Raw genomic sequence first — 17,556 nt, forward strand, 5'->3', positions numbered from 1 at the left:
TGTTGTAAAAAATACATGAATTTTATAGAAAGAAAAATTCTGTACAAAGGAAATATCTCAAGAGTTTTACAGTTCTGACTCGGACTGAATGTTTAGGAAAGTATCCCAGTTTTCATCCAGAGCAAAGCGATGCTACGCTTGGTCTTCTCCTCCTGTTATCCGCTATTCCCACCTTGCGGCCACATTCAGATGAATTCACCACAATCAGAGATGATGACTTTTTGCTTTGGTTTCCCGTCTTTGCTGCCTTGAGCCTTCGGAGGAAGAGAGAAATGAGATGTGGAAGGGAGAGAGGCAAAGCCAGAGCCCACAAAGGCTCACCCTCACCTCAATCTGCCGCATCACGTCCATTCCTTCGGTGATCTCTCCAAAGACCACATGTTTCCCATCCAGCCAGTCGGTCTTGTCGCAAGTGATAAAAAACTGGGAGCCATTGGTGTTGGCACCAGAATTGGCCATGGACAGCAAACCTGGAGAGACACATGGACACTAGGTTCCCGACTACTTTGCAACTTTTGGGGACAATCAGCATTTGGAATGAAATTTATCAATTTGGGGTTCTACTGGTTCCTATTGCTGTTGGAACCAATAGTTGTTGCTGCAAGGGCAAAAGCTGAAAAAGGATATTAACTACACAAAAGAACCTGTTTGGTGCCCTAATAAAAGACTGGGAGGAGAGGGAAGTGAAGCCCCCAGCATTGTCATTCTTGCCACAGCAGTGCCTGTATAGTCAACCATTCCCTTCTATTCAGTGGGATTGGAGGAATGGAATGGAATGGTTCAAATGCTGGGGGAAAAATATAGGCACAAACAAGTTGTTCAGTTGTGTGGAAATCTTGTGGAGGAATTTGGCTTTTGTAGAACCGACTCTTCCCAGAGGCAGGGCTGCTGGGTACCTGAGCCATGCAGAAGTGAAAGATGAAGGGAAGAGAGCTGCCCATCGGGGCAAAAGGACTTGGTATCCTTTGCACACTGGCGTAACAGGCGCATTGGCACCACCTCTTGGACTGAGGGGGCCAAGCGCCTAGATGCCCCACCTTTTCAGCAGCCCTGCCACAGCCTACCTGGTGCCGTGTGCTTCAGGATAAAGTTTTCATCATCAAACTTCTTCCCGTAGATTGACTTCCCACCGGTACCGTTGTGGTTGGTGAAATCTCCAGCCTGGCACATGAACTGGGGGATAATTCGGTGAAAGCTGCTTCCCTTGAAGCCGAAGCCTTTCTCGTGCGTGCAAAGACAACGGAAGTTCTCTGCAAGTCAGAGGCAATGCAAGTTGGGCAATGAAGCAACAGAAATGGCAAAGGAGAAGAGCGGAAACAGGTGGTGCTTGTTAGAATATCATCCCATTTAAAAATGGGGTCAGGGCAACAGTTAAAAACCAGTCACAACTGGTTTCACTCTCCGTTATTACTTTTGCTCTCTTGTTTTAACTGCTGCCGTGGGATCCAGAGTGGAGCACCTTCACCTGCTTAAATGAATGATCTCTTTGTTTCAGGTTTGATCTTTCTGCCTCGATCTTCAGCTCTGTCTTCCATGGACTTGGCCCAATGAAAGAGCTTTGAACATACGGATGATAAATTACAATTTGTGGCATTTAATGAAATTATTCTAATTGAAAAGCATACGTTTTTCAAGGTAATTCTTCAAAATTACTATGCTACTGCACTCATAAGTATTTTAAAAACCTTCAAGCATCCAACATGCACAGAAATAGAGAGAAATGTGCTGAACAATCACTTCAACACAAATCCTATAAATTTAGAAAAGAAGGAAAGCCACATCCTTTGGTCTTTACCAAGGTGCAAAAAATATTGCTACAAGTCTGGGACAGGCCAGAACTCTTAAAATAGAAACAATTCTGAGGTTTTCACCACAAAACGAGGCTTAGGAAATTTTGTGATGAAAAACAAAACCTTTAAAGTGAAAACCTGTGCTTCTGGTTTCTAAGTGGGCTCACTTGTGGCACAGAAACAGAGGAACTGTCATGCATTTGATGATTCAACCCTTTTTCTTGAGAATGTTGAGAATGTGGCTTCCATTACACCATCTGCCCAGCACAAGCAACAATATTCCCCTGGCATCCTCCAGACTACAACTCTCGAGCCAAGAGAACCTCCAGGCACGTTGGTCGCCCCAAAGCTGCAGCCCTGGAGAGGTCCAGGCTGAGGAAAGCTGTCACTGGAGATTAGTCACCGATTTCTTTCTGTCTCTAAACAACAGGACAGTCCTCCAAATTCTGGACAGTGACTTAGCACTGCAAGTTACAATATCACAAGAGCAACTTGAAAAAGGTTCCCACCAAGCAAAATGGATTCCTTGGCTGCTTACCAGTGGTCATCGGGACAATATCTGACCGCAAGAGAATATGCAATCGACCGGCAGGTTTATTTCCAATCTTGATATCCATGTAAACCTGGGGGTTGGTCCTGGATTTCTTCACTGGTGGTTCTCCCTAAAAGAAGAGAAACAGAGATTCTTCCATGAATCCAGAAGATGGCTCTCTATGAAACGTCCTCCTCCTTCATCTGCTTGAAAAAAGGCATCTGAGAAGGGGATGAGATGAGAACCAGTGATGCAGTGGCTACACAGCTAAATAAGGATTGGAAAGATCCAGATTCAAATCCAGGTGTTAAATCACAATGGGTGACTCTGGAGAGGTCACTGCCCTTGGCTCCCCCCTCGCTCCAGAGTCACCGGCTGGAAAATATATGCCATCTTAGCATCTGGAGAAAATGCAGGGTAACAATAAATATTGCAACCACGTGCTCATGTACAACCATGGAGGTTTCACAGACTAAATTTGTGCCCAGCCCACAGAAGCCCACATTTACGCAAACTTATCAAACTCTCAAAAAAGGTCTTAGGAGGAGATGAGCATCTTGGGAGACAGAAGCCACATGGCCTCTTGCCAAGGAAGGCCTCTGTACCTCTTGAACCTCTGACCGGGCTGCCACCACTCCCTCTTCCAAATTCTCCTCAAGTGTCTTTCCCGAAAATTTCTTCAGCCAATCATCATCTGACCAGACTGTCATGGAAAAACAGAAAAAGTTCAGGGAGCTTGTGATCTGGGCACCAAATCAACTTCTAAAACAAGAAGAGCTGAAGGAGTTCCCTCAGAACAAGCCCAAGTACAAGGTCTGGAGATTCCTTGTGACCTTGAATTCTGCGGCTCACCTGGACGGGAGGAGCCTTCTTTGATCCTCATTGGCTTGGCCAGGTTGACACGGATAGTCCTCCCAAAGAGCTCAGATTCGTTCTAAATGGAGAAGGGAAGGAGGAGGGATGTCATTACTTTCTACCAGGGGTTTTTCAGCCCCAGAATGGAGCCCTTATCCAGAACGGTATAGGGAAGTGACGGCTAACCTTTTTGCCATTGTGTGCCAAAAGCGAGGGAAGTGGGTTGCGCATGCGCACACTCATAATTCAATACCCCCCGTCCCCCCCCCGCCCCCCACGCATGCGCACATGACACACACCCCTGCCCCATTTTGGGCCTGTTTCCAGACTTCTGGTACGCTTTGCCCTCCCCTGCCTTCCCCCGGAGGCTGGAAACAGCCCATTTCCCGACTTCCGGTGGGCTGGTAGGCCCGTTTTTTGCCTTCTCCAGGCTCCATTGGCTTTTTTGGAGCCTGGGAAGGGCAAAAACGGCCTCCCCCAATGCCCCCCGGAGGCCGAAAACGCCCCCCAGAGCCTCCGTGCAAGCCCTGTATTTACCTGGCATCCAAAACGGGCTGCATGGAGACTCCTGGGAGGGGAGGGGTGGTGTGGGCGGGGCCAGCGCGTGCATGCTAGGGCAACGGCTCCCTGTGCCACCTGTAGCACGCATGCCATCATGGGTTCACCATCATGGGTATAGGGTCTCCTGCTTCAGCAGGGGATCGGACTAGAAGACCTCCAGGGTCCCTTCCAACTCTGTCTCTTTGTTCTGTTCTATTCCTCTTGCCAAGGAATTCAGCTCGGTATCAATGCCATGTTTCTGTGTCCTGCGACAATCATCTTGAATCTTGCTCCAGTGCATTAGCACCCAGATTCATATCATCTGCCGCCACCCCTTCAACTTCCCTCTTCACTCTTATGGGGGCAAAGAGCTTCTACCCAAAAAGTGGAAGCGTTCGGTCCTCCAGAAGCAGAAAGCAAGAAGGTAGCAGGCCTTTTGTCTTCCATGGCTTCCTGAAAGGAATTGCTCACCTTTGGAAGCCAAGGAGAGACATGCTGTTTCTCACAAAAAAAACAAACCGAGAAAGGCTCAGTTTCCCCTAATGATCGTAAACCATTTGGGAAGAAAGAAAGAAAATCTTTGAAACTGCTGAAAAATGAAATAAAGATTTAAAGATAAACCTACCATGTTGTCAATAGCAGCTGCAGCATCCTACAAGAAAGAAGAGAAATCATTTAAGGCAGAATGTCCCCTTACTTCACTCTTCCTCCTTGGTGTGGTCATGACAACAAATAGTGCACTGAGGGAAATAATCTGGCCACGAGGTGGGCAAGCTGGATGAAGTATGCAAACAGTCCTAGAAAACTTGCTAGGTCTACGGAAATCTTTTAGTAAGCAAGCTTTCAATCCTCACTGGTGCACTGCTTGAAATTTTGGTAGCAAAGAAAGACGCTAAAGACTGAAGAATGCCAAAGGTGGAAGTGGTTGGAAACATCATTTGCCAGCTCAGAAGCACCTTCTCAAACACAACCCTATTGGGATGTGACTGGGCAAAATTGGCCTTCAGACATATCCATGCTCTGATAATTGATCAATGCCATTTCCAGAGATGTCACCTGCCCAAATAGATTTTGTGCAACCCCTCCAAGAGCTCAGGGATTCACCCTCCCCACCTGACCCCAAACAGGGGGAGAAAGGATGGAGAAACTTTGAAAATGCCCTTCCTGGCTCACCTCAGCCAGCTCAAATTCAATGAAAGCGAAGCCTCGATGTTTTTCTGCAGACACAAGAGAAACATCAAACGTCAGCACTTGAGGAAACAGCTCTCAATATTCATCTCGATATGGAGATCAACTGAAACTTTTTGGACTTTTCACAAAGAAAGATGGGTGTCCAGAGTGGGAAGAGTCGAGACAGCAGCTGCAGCATTTTGACACTCCCACCCAGGTGTCCCCATCTCCTTGTGCCCCTGTTACAAGGGCACAAGAGCAGTGCTGTGCTCCAATCAGTTTCTAGCCTGGAGCGAACACAGAGCCCAACCTGACTTTTACTCAGCCCAATCCAAGTTTCTACAATCTCTTTTCCAACCTCAATCAGAATAGAGCTGGATGGGACCTTTGAGGTCTTCTAGTCCAACCTCCTGCTCAAGCAGGAGACTCCATACCAAGTGACTATCCAGTCTCTTCTTAAAAACCTCCAGTGATGAACCACCCACAATTTCTGGTGGCAAGCTGTTCCTCTGGTTAATTGTCCTCACTACTAGGAAGTTTCTCCTTAATTCCAGGTTGCTTCTCTGGCATACTGATATCATGTCCCCCCAGTCCTTCTTTTCTCTAGACCAGCCAAACCCAAATCCTGCAACTGTTGTGCTTCATGTTTCTGTCACCAGACCTATAATCATCTTAGTTGCTCTTCTTTGCACTTTTTCCAAAAGTCTTAACATTTTTTTTGTGTAATGTGGTGACCAAAACTGGATGCACTATTCCAGGTGTGGCCTTACTAAGGTTTTACAAAGCGGTACTAATACTTCATGTGATTTTGATTCTATGCCTCTGTTTTCTGGCTGCTGCTGCAGACTGCTAACTCATGTTTCAGCCGATCGTCCACTAAGACTCCAAGGTCCCCCTCACAGTTAGTTTTTGAGTCAGATTTAGCCTAATCTGTACTTGTACCTTTGGTTTTTCCTGCCTGTATAAAATCTGCAGAGTACTGGGCCTAAACCAATTTTTATTAGGGTGGTTTAAATAGAAGCCTCCCAACACAATTGAAAGAGCAGCTCCAAGAAAATTTGCAACTTTTTAAAGGACAAGTTTGGGACTTCTTCCTCATGGATATTAAAAAGGTTGAGACATGTTTGAGAAAAAGAGAAGCTTATAATTTACTTGACAAGAGAAGAAAAAGATTTCATTCCGTGAAGACAAGCTGGAAGGAGTGACATAACCTTGAGTCAATTAAAATTAAGATGGCTTTTCATCGGTTTGATATTTGTAATTGAAAGGTTCAATCTAAAGTTTGAAAGTATATTTTCAATTATGTATTTCTTCCTTTATATATAAGGCTTAAGTAATGCCTAAAGTTTTTAAAATATTATTGAAAGTGTATTTTAACATATCCACTTTAAGAGAAAGTTAGAGAAAAAGATTATCAGCTTAAAAAGAAAAAAAAAGGAGGACTAGGGGTGACACGATAGCAGTGGCCCAATATCTCAGGGGCTGCCACAAAGAAGAGGGGCGGGGGGTCAGTCTATTCTCCAGCGCAGGGGTCTCCAACCTTGGTCCCTTTAAAACTTGTGGACTTCAACTCCCAGAATGCCTCAGCCAGCAAAGCTGGCAAATAATAGAGCAAAGCTGGCTGAGGGAACTCTGGGAGTTGAAGTCCACAAGCCTTAAAGGGACCAAGGTTGGAGATCCCTGCTCCAGACCTCCTGAAGGACAGGCAATGACCAGAAGCCCAACTTGGACCAGGGGTCTCCAACCTCGGTCCCTTTAAGGCTTGTGGACTTCAACTCCCAGAGTCCCTCAGCCAGCAAAGCTGGCAAATTAATAGAGGAAAGCTGGCTGAGGGAACTCTGGGAGTTGAAGTCCAAAAGTCTTAAAGGGACCAAGGTTGGAGACCCCTGCTCCAAAGCACCTGAGGGCAGGACAAGAAGCAATGGATGGAAACTGATCAAGGAGAGAAGAATTAAGGGGAAGTTTCTTGACAGTGAGGACAATTAACCAGTGGAGTGGCTTGCCACTAGAAGTTGTGGGTGCTCCATCACTGGAGGCTTTTAAGAAGAAGTGCACTTCTTGAAGCAGGGCTCTAGTCCAGGAGTCTCCAACCTCGGTCCCTTTAAGACTTGTGGACTTCAACTCCCAGAATCCCTCAGCCAGCTTTGCTCTATTATTTGCCAGCTTGGCTGGCTGAGGGACCCTGGGAGTTGAAGTCCACGAGTCTTAAAGGGACCGAGGTTGGAGACCCCTGGACTAGAAGACCTCCAAGGTCCCTTCCAAACTTCTTGTTCTGTATTCTTCCCACCGGGCCGAGCCCTTTCTTCCTTCTCCCGCAGGGTGGGGCTTGGGGGGTGTCAGCGACCGAGAGCCTCCACCCCCCACACCTCCCCCGTCCCGCCCTCACCGGTCTCGTAGTCCAGCGGGATTTGGATGTCCGTCAGGTCTCCGAAGGGGATGAAGGCCGCGTGCAGCACCCGCTCGTCCACCTCCTCGGCAAGCCCACCTGCAACAAGGCCGGCCAGGCTGGTTAGGCCGCGCGCCGCCCCCCCCCCGACAGCCCCCCCCCCCCACACGCCGCCGCCGCTCACCCACGTAGAGGACCCGCTTGCTGGAGGCCATCGCCGCCGCGCACGACTCCGCAGGCGTCACTTCCGGCCGGCCGGGCCGCAACAGCGCTTCCAGAGGCGGGAGGAACCGGCGCCGGAGCAGCGGCCCACGCATCCCCCCCTGAGCTCCGCCGAGCCAGCTGAAACGGCCCTCCCCCCGGCCGCGCCTGCGCGGAACTTTTGCGCCCTTCGGTCTCCTGGCTTCTTTTGCGAGGGCTCCAGATCGCAGGATCGCCGCCCGTGGATTCCTCAACCTCGGTCCCTTTAAGACTCCTGGACTTCAACTCCCAGAGTCCCTCAGCCAGCAAAGCTGGCAAATAATAGAGCAAAGCTGGCTGAGGAACTCTGGGAGTTGAAGTCCATGAAGTCTTAAAGTTGCCAAGTTTTCCCTCCCTCCCTCCCTCCCTTCCTTCCTGCTGGCGGACAGAAAAGCTGCCGCAAGCGCCGCCCCTGCGGGGCCCCCTCAGGCCGCCTCTGCCTGACCCCAAGGCTCCTTGAGGCACCGCTGGCAGCTCCTCACCACGCACTGCAGGGCAGGGGTGCTCTGGGCTCTGCCCGGCCACTTCAGGCACCAGTCCCCAACTCTGACGCCGGGATCAGTTGGAACAGCGGTCTCTTTTATGAGAAAGTTCCCATACATTTCAAATTTTAATTGGCATTTGCTGCCACAGGATGTGACACCTGTCAAAGTAGCTGGAGAGGAGTAGGTGCTCTCAGAGAGAGGGAGGGAGAAGCCTCTCAGCCTTTGTCGCTGCTAGTCAGCCACGGCAGGAAAGAACTACACTTTCCAGCAAGCAACAGCTCAAACCCCAACAGCAAATAAGATGCAAGAGTACTACCTAGATTTTTATTCCTCTCTCAGATGATACCAATAATTAAGAAAGATAAGAATCTTGAGGAATGGCAGAAGGGAATTAACAAATTCATATGGGAAGGTAAAAAAGCTAGAGTTACAATGAAAATAATTCAAGATTCTCGGGAAAGGGGAGGTTTAAAAATGCCTAATTTTAAATTATATTATGAAGCAGCTGCTCTCTCTGCAATAAGTGATTGGTTTAACTTAACAGAGGACAGAATTTTGAATATAGAAGGTTATGATTTGCTATATGGATGGCATGCATATTTAATTTATGACAAAAAAGTGGATAAGGCCTTTAAAAATCATGTGCTAAGAAATGCCCTTCATGTGTTTGGAAAAATACTCTTATAAACTAAATTATAAGGTTCCTATATGGGCAAGTCCTAGACATACAGTAGAAAATATAAACATAGAACAGAATCAGGAAATGATTACATATAAAGATCTTTTGTATACTGAAAGAGGTAATTTGCAGTTAAAATCTCTGCAAGTATTAAGAGAGGAAGGGAAAAATTATACTTGGTTTCAATATGAGCAACTACGTGCTAGATGGAAGGGAGATCAGAAAATTGGTATAGAGCAGAACGAGGGAAATTTGGTAAAGCAAATTAGAAATCAGTCTCAGGAGCATATAAAGAGATTGTATAATGTGTTACTTGAAATAGATTCTGAAAGGGACTTGGTAAAGGACTGTATGATAAAGTGGGCACAAAATTTTCAGGAGCCAATATTATTGGAAACTTGGGAAAAATTTGGGTTAGAAATGTTAAATTCATGAGCACAGAATCTGAGGAAAATTTTTATAAAATGTTTTATAGATGGCATCTAGATCCTAAAAATTATCGTGTATGTATCCAGAAATGCAAGCAAAATGTTGGAGATGTAATTGTGATGACGCTACATATTTTCACATTTGGTGGACTTGTAAGGACATAAAGGCCTTTTGGATAAAAATTTGGTGGATTTTACAAAATGTTTTGAAAAAGAAGATAAAGTTCCTGCAATTTTTCTTGTTGGGAATTATTACGGATTGTACAGTAATTGAGACTAAATTGATTTTAAATCTAATAACTGCAGCAAGATTACTAATAGGACAATATTGGAAGAAAAAAGAAGTACCAACAATAGAAGAATGGATATTGAAAGTTGCCAATTTGGCTGAGATGGCGAAGATATCAGCCTTTTTGAAAGACAATACAAGAAAGATACTTAAAGGAATGGAAAAATGGATTGACTATATTCAACGTAGATATCAGACTAAGAGTTATCAGACTGTTTTGAATGATTATGATGTATTATTTTGATTGCTTTTGGGGAAGTTAGGAATTGATGATTGTAGGGGTATAATTAAGTTGGGATGAAAATTTTTTAGCATATGTTTGTTTTATTTTTAACTATATCTTGTGCTCGTTCCGGGAAGTCGGGGGGGGGGGAGGGAGGTTGTGAAGGGAGGGGAGAGGAGGGGGGGAAAGGGGGAAAAAATTTTGTAAAACTTTTTGAATTAAAAAAAAAAAAAAGATGCAAGAGTACTTTATTTTTTTTATTTGCATTTATATCCCGCCCTTCTCCGAAGACTCAGGGCGGCTTACACTATGTTAGCAATAGTCTTCATCCTATTTGTATATTTATATACAAAGTCAACTTTATTGCCCCCAACAATCTGGGTCCTCATTTTACCTACCTTATAAAGGATGGAAGGCTGAGTCAACTTTGGGCCTGGTGGGACTAGAACCTGCAGTAATTGCAGGCAGCTGCTGTTAATAACAGACTGCATTAGCAGTCTGAGCCACTCTAGGACCCTTAGGCCTTTCATCTGACCTAACATACTTTTTTTCTTTACTTAATTAAAATCTTCAGTCAAGAGATTTACAAAGCTTTTTTATCAGACGACTGCATAACAATAAAAAAAAAGTTGAGAAATTACTAAATCAGAACAACATTATTGTATATATTTGTCACTCAGTTTTTTTCTCTTCACATTATGTTTGCACCCAAGATCTTGGATATACTCAAAGGATTTGTATGCCAATTAGTATTTTCCTGAAGTGTAGGGCAAATAACACTGGAGTATTTTTACACTTTCCTCACACAGCTTTGTTAAGGTGGCTTGAGGTGATCAGGAAGCACTTGCTAGAAAAATCTATAACTAGTTGATTCTCAAGAGAGTTGCGTTACTCACAGATTACAACTCCCATATAAAGATACCTGAATTATTGACCTCTTAGTCCAGTTGCTAGTGTCCCAACAAGAAGGGCTCTTGAAAAGTTTCAATTCAGTTCAATAGGGCTGCATCAGAATCCCTTAAGGACTGCACAGAAACAGGCAACAATTTCATAAAATACTTCTATTTATTGACTTTTCAAATGAGATTGTCTGATTAAAACCAAGTCCAAAAATGTCATTATCCCACATGGAAAGACAAGATGTCCACCTCTTGGCCAGGAGAATGAATCATTGCATATGAAATGGATTTTTTTTAGTATTTTTAAATAAGGCATATTAAGAGCTTTACACACTGAAAATGGTTGAGATATGTTGCATCATGTTGAAATATGCAGAACGAAATGATTTCTTCAGAGACCTTACAAGACCTAGGAAGAGAAAGAACACTTTAGATCAGGGATCACCAACCTTTCGGACCTCAGGGACTACTACATTCATAATTTTAAATCCCGTGGATTTAAATGCAGTGCGCCGCTCGCTGAAGCGCCTGGACTCCCAGTGATGGGATGGGATCTTCAGGCACTTAGTTTGGCCGCCTGTTTCTGCAAACTTAAACACTCAACAAGCCATTTGGACCTTTTTCCCACAGAAAACAAAACACCAGGATCTCTCATCTCTCTCCCCCACTGTAATCTCTCTCTCTCCCCTACCTTTCTCCCTCTCCTTCTCTCTCTCATCTCTCTTCCCCCTCTCTCTCCCCTCTCTCCCTTTCTCTCTCTAATCTCTCTCCCTCTCTCATCTCTCTCTCCCCTCTTTCTCCCCTTTCTCTCTCTCTCATCTCTCTCTCCCCCCCATCTCTTTGTCTGTCTCATCTTTTTCTCTCTCTCTCTCATTCTGATTCTCCGACGCTCTCTGGGTCTCGCGGGTGCTTCCTTGGCCTTTGTTGGTGCTGGACGCACGTCGGTCGCTCGGGGAGATGCACGACCTGCTCTCCACTCCAAGACACTCACCCACCCTGGCTGCAGCTGATGCTTAACTGCACTTCAAGAGCAGCGGGCAGGCCATGGGGATGCCAACAGCAGTGGTGGAGAGAAACGGCCGGGCCGGAGCGTCTGCCCGAGAGACTGAGGTTCACCAACAAGGGCTGGAAGAAATGCCTGCAAGACCCAGCAATAGATGAAGCTTCGCTCCCAGTATGGAATATGGAGCAAATCTCCATCCCCGCCACAGCAGGGGGACGAAAGAGCCGTGGGTTGCCGACACCATTGCTTCAGCCCGCCTGCACTGCCACCCTGCCCCACCCCTTGCACCATTAACTCATTCTGGACAGCGAGGGCTGCGCTACTCCTTGCAGGTTGCACTACCTGCAAAGTTGCAAGTTGCATGCACCTCACTCTATGGCTGAGATTTCCAGCCCCACCACGAGCTGCCTGGCCTGTCCCATATTCCAGAGCTCTAGTCACAGGACTGGCCATTGCTCATCCCGGAGCAGCTCCTCCACCCAGGTGCGCTGCAGACCACCAAAATTTTCTCGCAGACCACCGGTTGGTGAACTCTGCTTTAAATGCTGGAACAACTACTTGGCTGCTCCCCAGTTGCTTGCTGGAGACAGAGGGAGGCAGCAGCATCCCACCTTCTAGAGTTCTAGGGAGAATCAGCGAGTTTTCAATTCTATTCAATTCTATGGATTCAGTTCTATTCAAGTCTATGGATTCAATTCTATTCAATTCTATGGATCTATCCTGGGTAATGAATTTGAATAGAGGAAAATTCTAGATTTTGAATGATAATTTAAATCATTGGAGATCCATTATGACGTTCTCTTAAATGGCAGAAGTCTGGCCGATGAATAATGTATTTGGAGGAACAACTTCTACTCATTTTCATGAGCAGAAAGTGTAGGAAAGTATTCAGAAATCAAACCATTTTGCTATCTTGATGCTGTTTTTCCACACAAAAGAGACCACTGACCAGTCAAGAAATACGGCTGCTCAACCAAGTCATGGACTAGGACTCGGGGTCTTACCAGCAATCCTTGGTTTACGAGGTAGCAGTAACGATGCCCACCTTTTGGGCAGCTTCCTTCTTCGCCTGGTGAGCCTGTAGCACCGCCACAGCCTCCTCCACCTGGGACGGAGAAATTGCATTTATGGGAGGGAAATCCAGCTACCTTACCCCTTGTATTGGTACTCACTGTGCAAATGTGGCTGAATAATTCGATAAAGTAGGAAGAGTGCTTTAGATCTGGTATGGGTATGCTACTGTTCCTGTCAGTGGCTCCCTGAAGAAGCTGCACGTGAGATCTGAAGGGCTCTGTGGCCCTCCCTCCAACAAGCCAGCAGAAATAGAAAGCAGCCAATGTTCCTGACCCAGGATTGGTGACCACCAGTGCTCACCTTAGAACGGAGGGATTCTGGAGACTCCAGCATGTGTAGCAGCTCCGAGTTATCGATCTCCAGCAGCATCCCAGTGATCTTCCCTGCCAGGCTGAGATGCATTGCCTGGATCAATGGAAAGAGACGTTCGCCTGAAGAAGCAAAAATCCAAAAAGTTGATGACTATCTTATTTAGCATATGGCATCCTGAGGTCTTCTCATAGTGATGTGTTTTAAGCCAGGAGATCCCAAGAATTGTCTGCTTCCAGTGTGGAAGAATTAGCAGACTCTGTGTTGTTGCCCAGGTGATGCCTGAGGTTAGGATTCCTACACTTTTCAGAGAGACGTCTCCCTTGTCCACCCATCCATAACCATTTTGCACATATGGCTAGGACAGAAGAGCCATGCAGATGCTGAAACCCCCCCTAGATGCACGGCACAAGCTATTTAAAATCCCCAAGGGAAAGATGAGAGGGGGACTCGCTCACCCAGCATTTGCTTTTGCTCCTGGGGAGGTGCAGCAGCCAGCATGGATGCCATCAAAGGCTCTTGTCCCTGCACGTGAACAGCAGGTTGCGGGGCCTGCGAGGAAACCAGGGGGTTTGCCATTAGCACAGCCTCAAAGAGGTCATGGAAGCAATTCTAGCAAATTTAGAAGGCACACGAAAAATAAAATGCTCAAGAGGAGGACATTATTTCCTCACCAAAGTAAAAAAAAGCCTTCTCCTTTAGCTGAGGAAATAGCTCATTAAAGTGAAAGAGCAACTTCAAGGATTAAAACATACTTAATGATTTGAGATGGTTCCCTGATATTTTATCTGAAAGGACAACATCTCCTACCAATCAGTTTATCTGAAAACCCCCAGGAATGACTTACAGCAGTGTTTCTCAACTTCAGCGCCTTCAAGACGGGTGGACTTCAACTCCCAGGATTCCCCAGCCAGCAATGCCAGCCAGTTGAAGTCCACCTGTCTTAAAGGCGTTGAGAAACCCTGACTTAGAGCCAAAACTGCTGCTCTCCTGGGCATCTTATGCCAGAGATAGTACACCAAGAAGGATGAAATAATTCTTTGGATTACTAGGTACAAAACTGAGTGGTTTACATCTGTCAGGACATGCCTAGGTGCACAGCAGCACAAGAGTCACCATTCTTCCCAAGAAACAGAACTATGGCTTTGTAGGTTAGAAAGTAATTTGCTACTCAAATGTAGAAAGCGTACTTAGTTACAGCTCAGAAAACCACTGTATTTTCACAGCAGAGGAAAAAAACTGCTTTTTTTTTTTTGGTACTAATGTGGAACGTCTCAACTAGGAAGAAAGAAATGTCATTCCTGTTTCTGTCTAAAACCCAAAGACTTGGCCGGGGCTGCTGTGAGTTGAAATCAGTCACCAGACCTGCCAGGGTTCCTCCAAGGCTTTGCATTACCTGTAAAGGCTGGACTGCCAGGTGGGGGCTGTGGATGCCTGCAGCATATTTGTATGGTGGAACAGCCCTGGGAGCTTGGGTGGCTACAGGTGGCCGAGGAGCCAGATTTGGGGCTGTGGCAGCAACCCCTGTTTATGCAGAGAAATGGTGGAGGATCAGAAGTTTATCAGAGAGGTTTAACTTCATTAACATGCATTAATCTTGTTTCAGGAACCACAGGCAAATGTTTTATTTCATGTAAGCATGTAAGCAATGCTAGCAACAGTCTAGGCAGTTTATTTGAATTCCAATCTATTATTTCCTTTTCTGATACATTGGTTGAATCAAAAAGCTTCTGCTGCAATATGGCAACCTTCTCCAACAATTTAATACCTTCCCTAAATATTTTGGGAAAATATCCCTAAATATTTCACTAAATATCCCCTCCTAAACACACAGCTCGAGTTCCCAACCACCATATTAGCCGAGTTGACTGGAAACTCTGGAGTTGCAATTCCAGCACCTCCAGAGATTCTGGCTTAGTCAACTGTATTTTTCATTCATTCATTCATTTAAAAGATTTGTAGCAACTGCTACATTTACTACCAGAAGGATCTGTCCAACAGCAACTGGGTTACTATATCAGACCGACTGACCAGGAGGGACTGCAAGCCTGCCTAAACCTAACAAATTATAAATTTAGATTTGTTTAATAAATAATTGAAAAGACCCCATAGGGCCGGTGAATGGCGCAGGCTGGTAAGGCCTGTTATTAAGAACAGCCTGTTATTAAGAACACAAAGCCTGCAATTACTGCAGGTTCGAGCCCGGCCCAAGGTTGACTCAGCCTTCCATCCTTTATAAGGTAGGTAAAATGAGGACCCAGATTGTTGGGGGGGCAATAAGTTGACTTTGTAAAAATATACAAATAGAATGAGACTATTGCCTTATACACTGTAAGCCGCCCTGAGTCTTCGGAGAAGGGCGGGGTATAAATGTAAACAAAAAAAACAAAACATCTCTGGACAAAGTGCTTACCAATCCTCTGGGGAGCACCAGGCAAACCACGTGATACTTGAGCAGTATTTGTGGGAGCCAAATGCCGTAGTGTTTGCCGTGGCCCAGACTGGCGCATACTGTTGGGCATACCTTGGAAGCCTAGTTTGGTTTTCAAGAAATGGGGTGGGAGGAGAGAAGGGAATGGCAAGTTACTGGCCAGTTATATTAGAGAGTTAAAACTGGAGGGAGGGTCATCCCTGGAACCAGGCCTGTGTGAGACCCCCACCTCCCTAGAAAACATCCCTAGCTGCCCTTTGGGATAACATGGCACTCCCAGACGGGTCTTGAGAGAGAGGGGTCAGGGCTTCCAAGGGCAAACTGCTCTTCCGCACATACCTTGAGGCCTTCCGCCTGGCTGCCAGCGTGGACTGGGTCTCATCTGAGTCATCTGGTTAGGGGCATAGTACGTGGGTCTGTTCTGAGCCTGGAAAGAAAAAGGGGCTGCAACAGAATCAGTCCTGCAACACGTTTTTGTTGCCCTCTTGCAACACTACTGGCCTTAATCCCAGGAAAAAAAGGAGAAAAGTGCTAAATTGTATATCATCTCAAACTCTGATGCCATACCTAGCTTCAGTTTTTTAAACTTGCTGAACCACCAAGACTGCTATTTCAAATATTGTTAAAAATACGTTCACAACAAGCCTCAGCTTTTGCACACTAGACGTGGAAGAAGGCAAAGCTCTTTTCCAAAGCACAAGTCCGTGAAGCCCCAGGAACTGAATCCAATTTGAAGGAGGAGAATTCAGCTTATTAAGTTATTAAATGGCACATTTTGACTTTCAAGAAGGCCTTTAAAATCATTCTGGAAGTGGGTTTGGGCACAGAACAGTAGTTTCAATTTCTTGATATTTCTTGATATCGTTTCAAGGACGTCCCTACTCATAAATACACCAAATCTTTGTTTTCCATTAACCAGGTATTTCACCAAGGCATTTGTTGCTGAAGGCTCAGAATTTTCCCCAAGCTAAATTTTAGCCTTCTTGTTTTACCATTTTCTCTTTCGGGATTTTCTGACAGCCAATAAGGAATTTAAGTTAAGTTAAGATAGTACCCCGAAGTACCAGCACTATGCTTTTTTGGGGTGGGGGGAGACAGGGGACGTGTTAAGATATTTCAATTTTAAAAGCTGAAGCAGTGAACGGTTGAACAATGAGTAAGGACACCCAGCTGTGCTAATTGGTTAAAGAGAGCTGGCCACTGCATGAGGGAATCTGAGCTGTGGTTGGTTGCTGTGAGTGTAAAAGAGTAGGGTGGGGTGCCTTCTTTCCTGCCTTTTTCCTCTGGGTGCCCTTGTATGCCTTCCGTGATTTACCTGACAGTGTTCCTGCTGTGTTGATTTACCTGATGATCTATATTTGTTTATACAAAATGGTGGTTCTTGTCAGTGTCTCTGACTCCATTTTGACACCGGCTGTGCCATTCCCTGACAGAACAATATTGTTTAAACCTGTCTACGACTGGCATTGTAAGAATCCACTCACTGGTCCAATGAAAGGGATTCAAATGGATTCCAGCAGCAGATCTATCTTGTGGGGAAAAAAACTATAAGGGCCCCATGAACCTTAGCCCTTGTGGGAAACAGAAACCACCTGCTTTGGTAGGGGTTGTGGGGGAGCCTCTGAGACCCTCCCCCCCGAAGACAATTGTGCGGAGCACTCACCTGGGGCACAGCCGGCATGAAATACCCTCCAGAAGCAGGCTGGAATTGACTAACAATGGTGTTCGCCGGCAGAGCTCTCATGCCAGCGATGCGCTGCAGGTACTGGTTGGTGAGGTGGGCCTTGCGCTCCTCCTTCCTCTGGGCCAAGGCCACATACAGTGGCTTGGATCCCACAATGCGCCCATTCATCTCAGTTACGGCTTTGGTGGCTTCTTCTGGAGAGGAGAAGCAGACGAAGCCGAAGCCTTTGCTTCGACCATCTTCCAGCATCACCTAATGAAAGGCAGGGACTGAGAAAAGTGCTGGCAGTTCTTAGTCCTTGATGCTGATGTTGCTTGCCTCACCCGGGAAAATACTGCAGGAAAAGAAACACCCCAACATGGACTTCCCAGAGTTGGCCCTTCTTGCACAATGTCCAACAGCAGTGCTGGGCAACCTGAAAGCAGCTTTTGCATTCCCTAGACCCACCGCTCCTCCCTCTTTCTTGGCCAGACACGAGAACGGCATTGGCCCTGATCTGCCGCAGCCTCTTTAGCACAGAAGGCAGGATCAGCCATGGG

At 46.0% G+C, this 17,556-nt stretch overlaps 2 protein-coding genes across 4 annotated transcripts in view; both read right to left on the reverse strand.

The window, feature by feature from the left end:
- PPIE (peptidylprolyl isomerase E) lies at nucleotides 1–7,610 on the reverse strand. Of its 2 annotated transcripts, XM_058196287.1 has the most exons (10): nucleotides 7,458–7,610; nucleotides 7,274–7,372; nucleotides 4,891–4,934; nucleotides 4,343–4,369; nucleotides 3,175–3,256; nucleotides 2,928–3,025; nucleotides 2,329–2,452; nucleotides 1,065–1,250; nucleotides 328–470; nucleotides 1–254 (listed from the first exon to the last, which is right to left on the reverse strand). In XM_058196287.1, the coding sequence occupies exons 1-10, from the start codon at nucleotides 7,588–7,590 to the stop codon at nucleotides 186–188; spliced, it is 1,005 nt and encodes a 334-aa protein (XP_058052270.1). In that variant the 5' UTR covers nucleotides 7,591–7,610; the 3' UTR covers nucleotides 1–185. The 2 variants fall into 2 exon arrangements, with proteins under 2 accessions (XP_058052270.1, XP_058052271.1); XM_058196288.1 differs by lacking the exon at nucleotides 4,891–4,934 and having other exon boundaries at nucleotides 7,458–7,488.
- A 3,053-nt stretch (nucleotides 7,611–10,663) lies between these two features.
- Nucleotides 10,664–17,556, reverse strand: part of PABPC4 (poly(A) binding protein cytoplasmic 4) — a 29,856-nt gene continuing 22,963 nt past the window's right edge. The window contains exons 8-15 of one of the 2 annotated variants that reach the window (XM_058196280.1): nucleotides 16,997–17,269; nucleotides 15,673–15,760; nucleotides 15,316–15,435; nucleotides 14,299–14,426; nucleotides 13,361–13,454; nucleotides 12,894–13,024; nucleotides 12,524–12,624; nucleotides 10,664–10,925 (exon numbers count right to left, since the gene is read on the reverse strand). In XM_058196280.1, coding sequence (XP_058052263.1) covers nucleotides 12,538–12,624; nucleotides 12,894–13,024; nucleotides 13,361–13,454; nucleotides 14,299–14,426; nucleotides 15,316–15,435; nucleotides 15,673–15,760; nucleotides 16,997–17,269 — 921 coding nt within the window. In that variant the 3' untranslated portion in view covers nucleotides 10,664–10,925; nucleotides 12,524–12,537. Of the gene's footprint in view, nucleotides 10,926–12,523; nucleotides 12,625–12,893; nucleotides 13,025–13,360; nucleotides 13,455–14,298; nucleotides 14,427–15,315; nucleotides 15,436–15,672; nucleotides 15,761–16,996; nucleotides 17,352–17,556 lie in introns of those variants that run through there. The other variant, XM_058196281.1, reaches the window with a different exon arrangement.

This window comes from Ahaetulla prasina, chromosome 10 (genome assembly GCF_028640845.1).
Source record: "Ahaetulla prasina isolate Xishuangbanna chromosome 10, ASM2864084v1, whole genome shotgun sequence".
Taxonomy (NCBI): Eukaryota; Metazoa; Chordata; class Lepidosauria; order Squamata; family Colubridae; genus Ahaetulla; species Ahaetulla prasina.

Coding starts and splice junctions, on each gene's coding strand:
- PPIE (XM_058196287.1), bottom strand. CDS start 7,590: ATGCGTGGGCCGCTGCTCCGGCGCCGGTTCCTCCCGCCTCTGGAAGCG. Junction 4,370..4,890: donor TTGAATTTGAGCTGGCTGAG/GTGAGCCAGGAA, acceptor TCTTTCTTGTAG/GATGCTGCAGCTGCTATTGA. Junction 2,453..2,927: donor CCCGGTCAGAGGTTCAAGAG/GTACAGAGGCCT, acceptor CTCTTCTTTTAG/GGAGAACCACCAGTGAAGAA.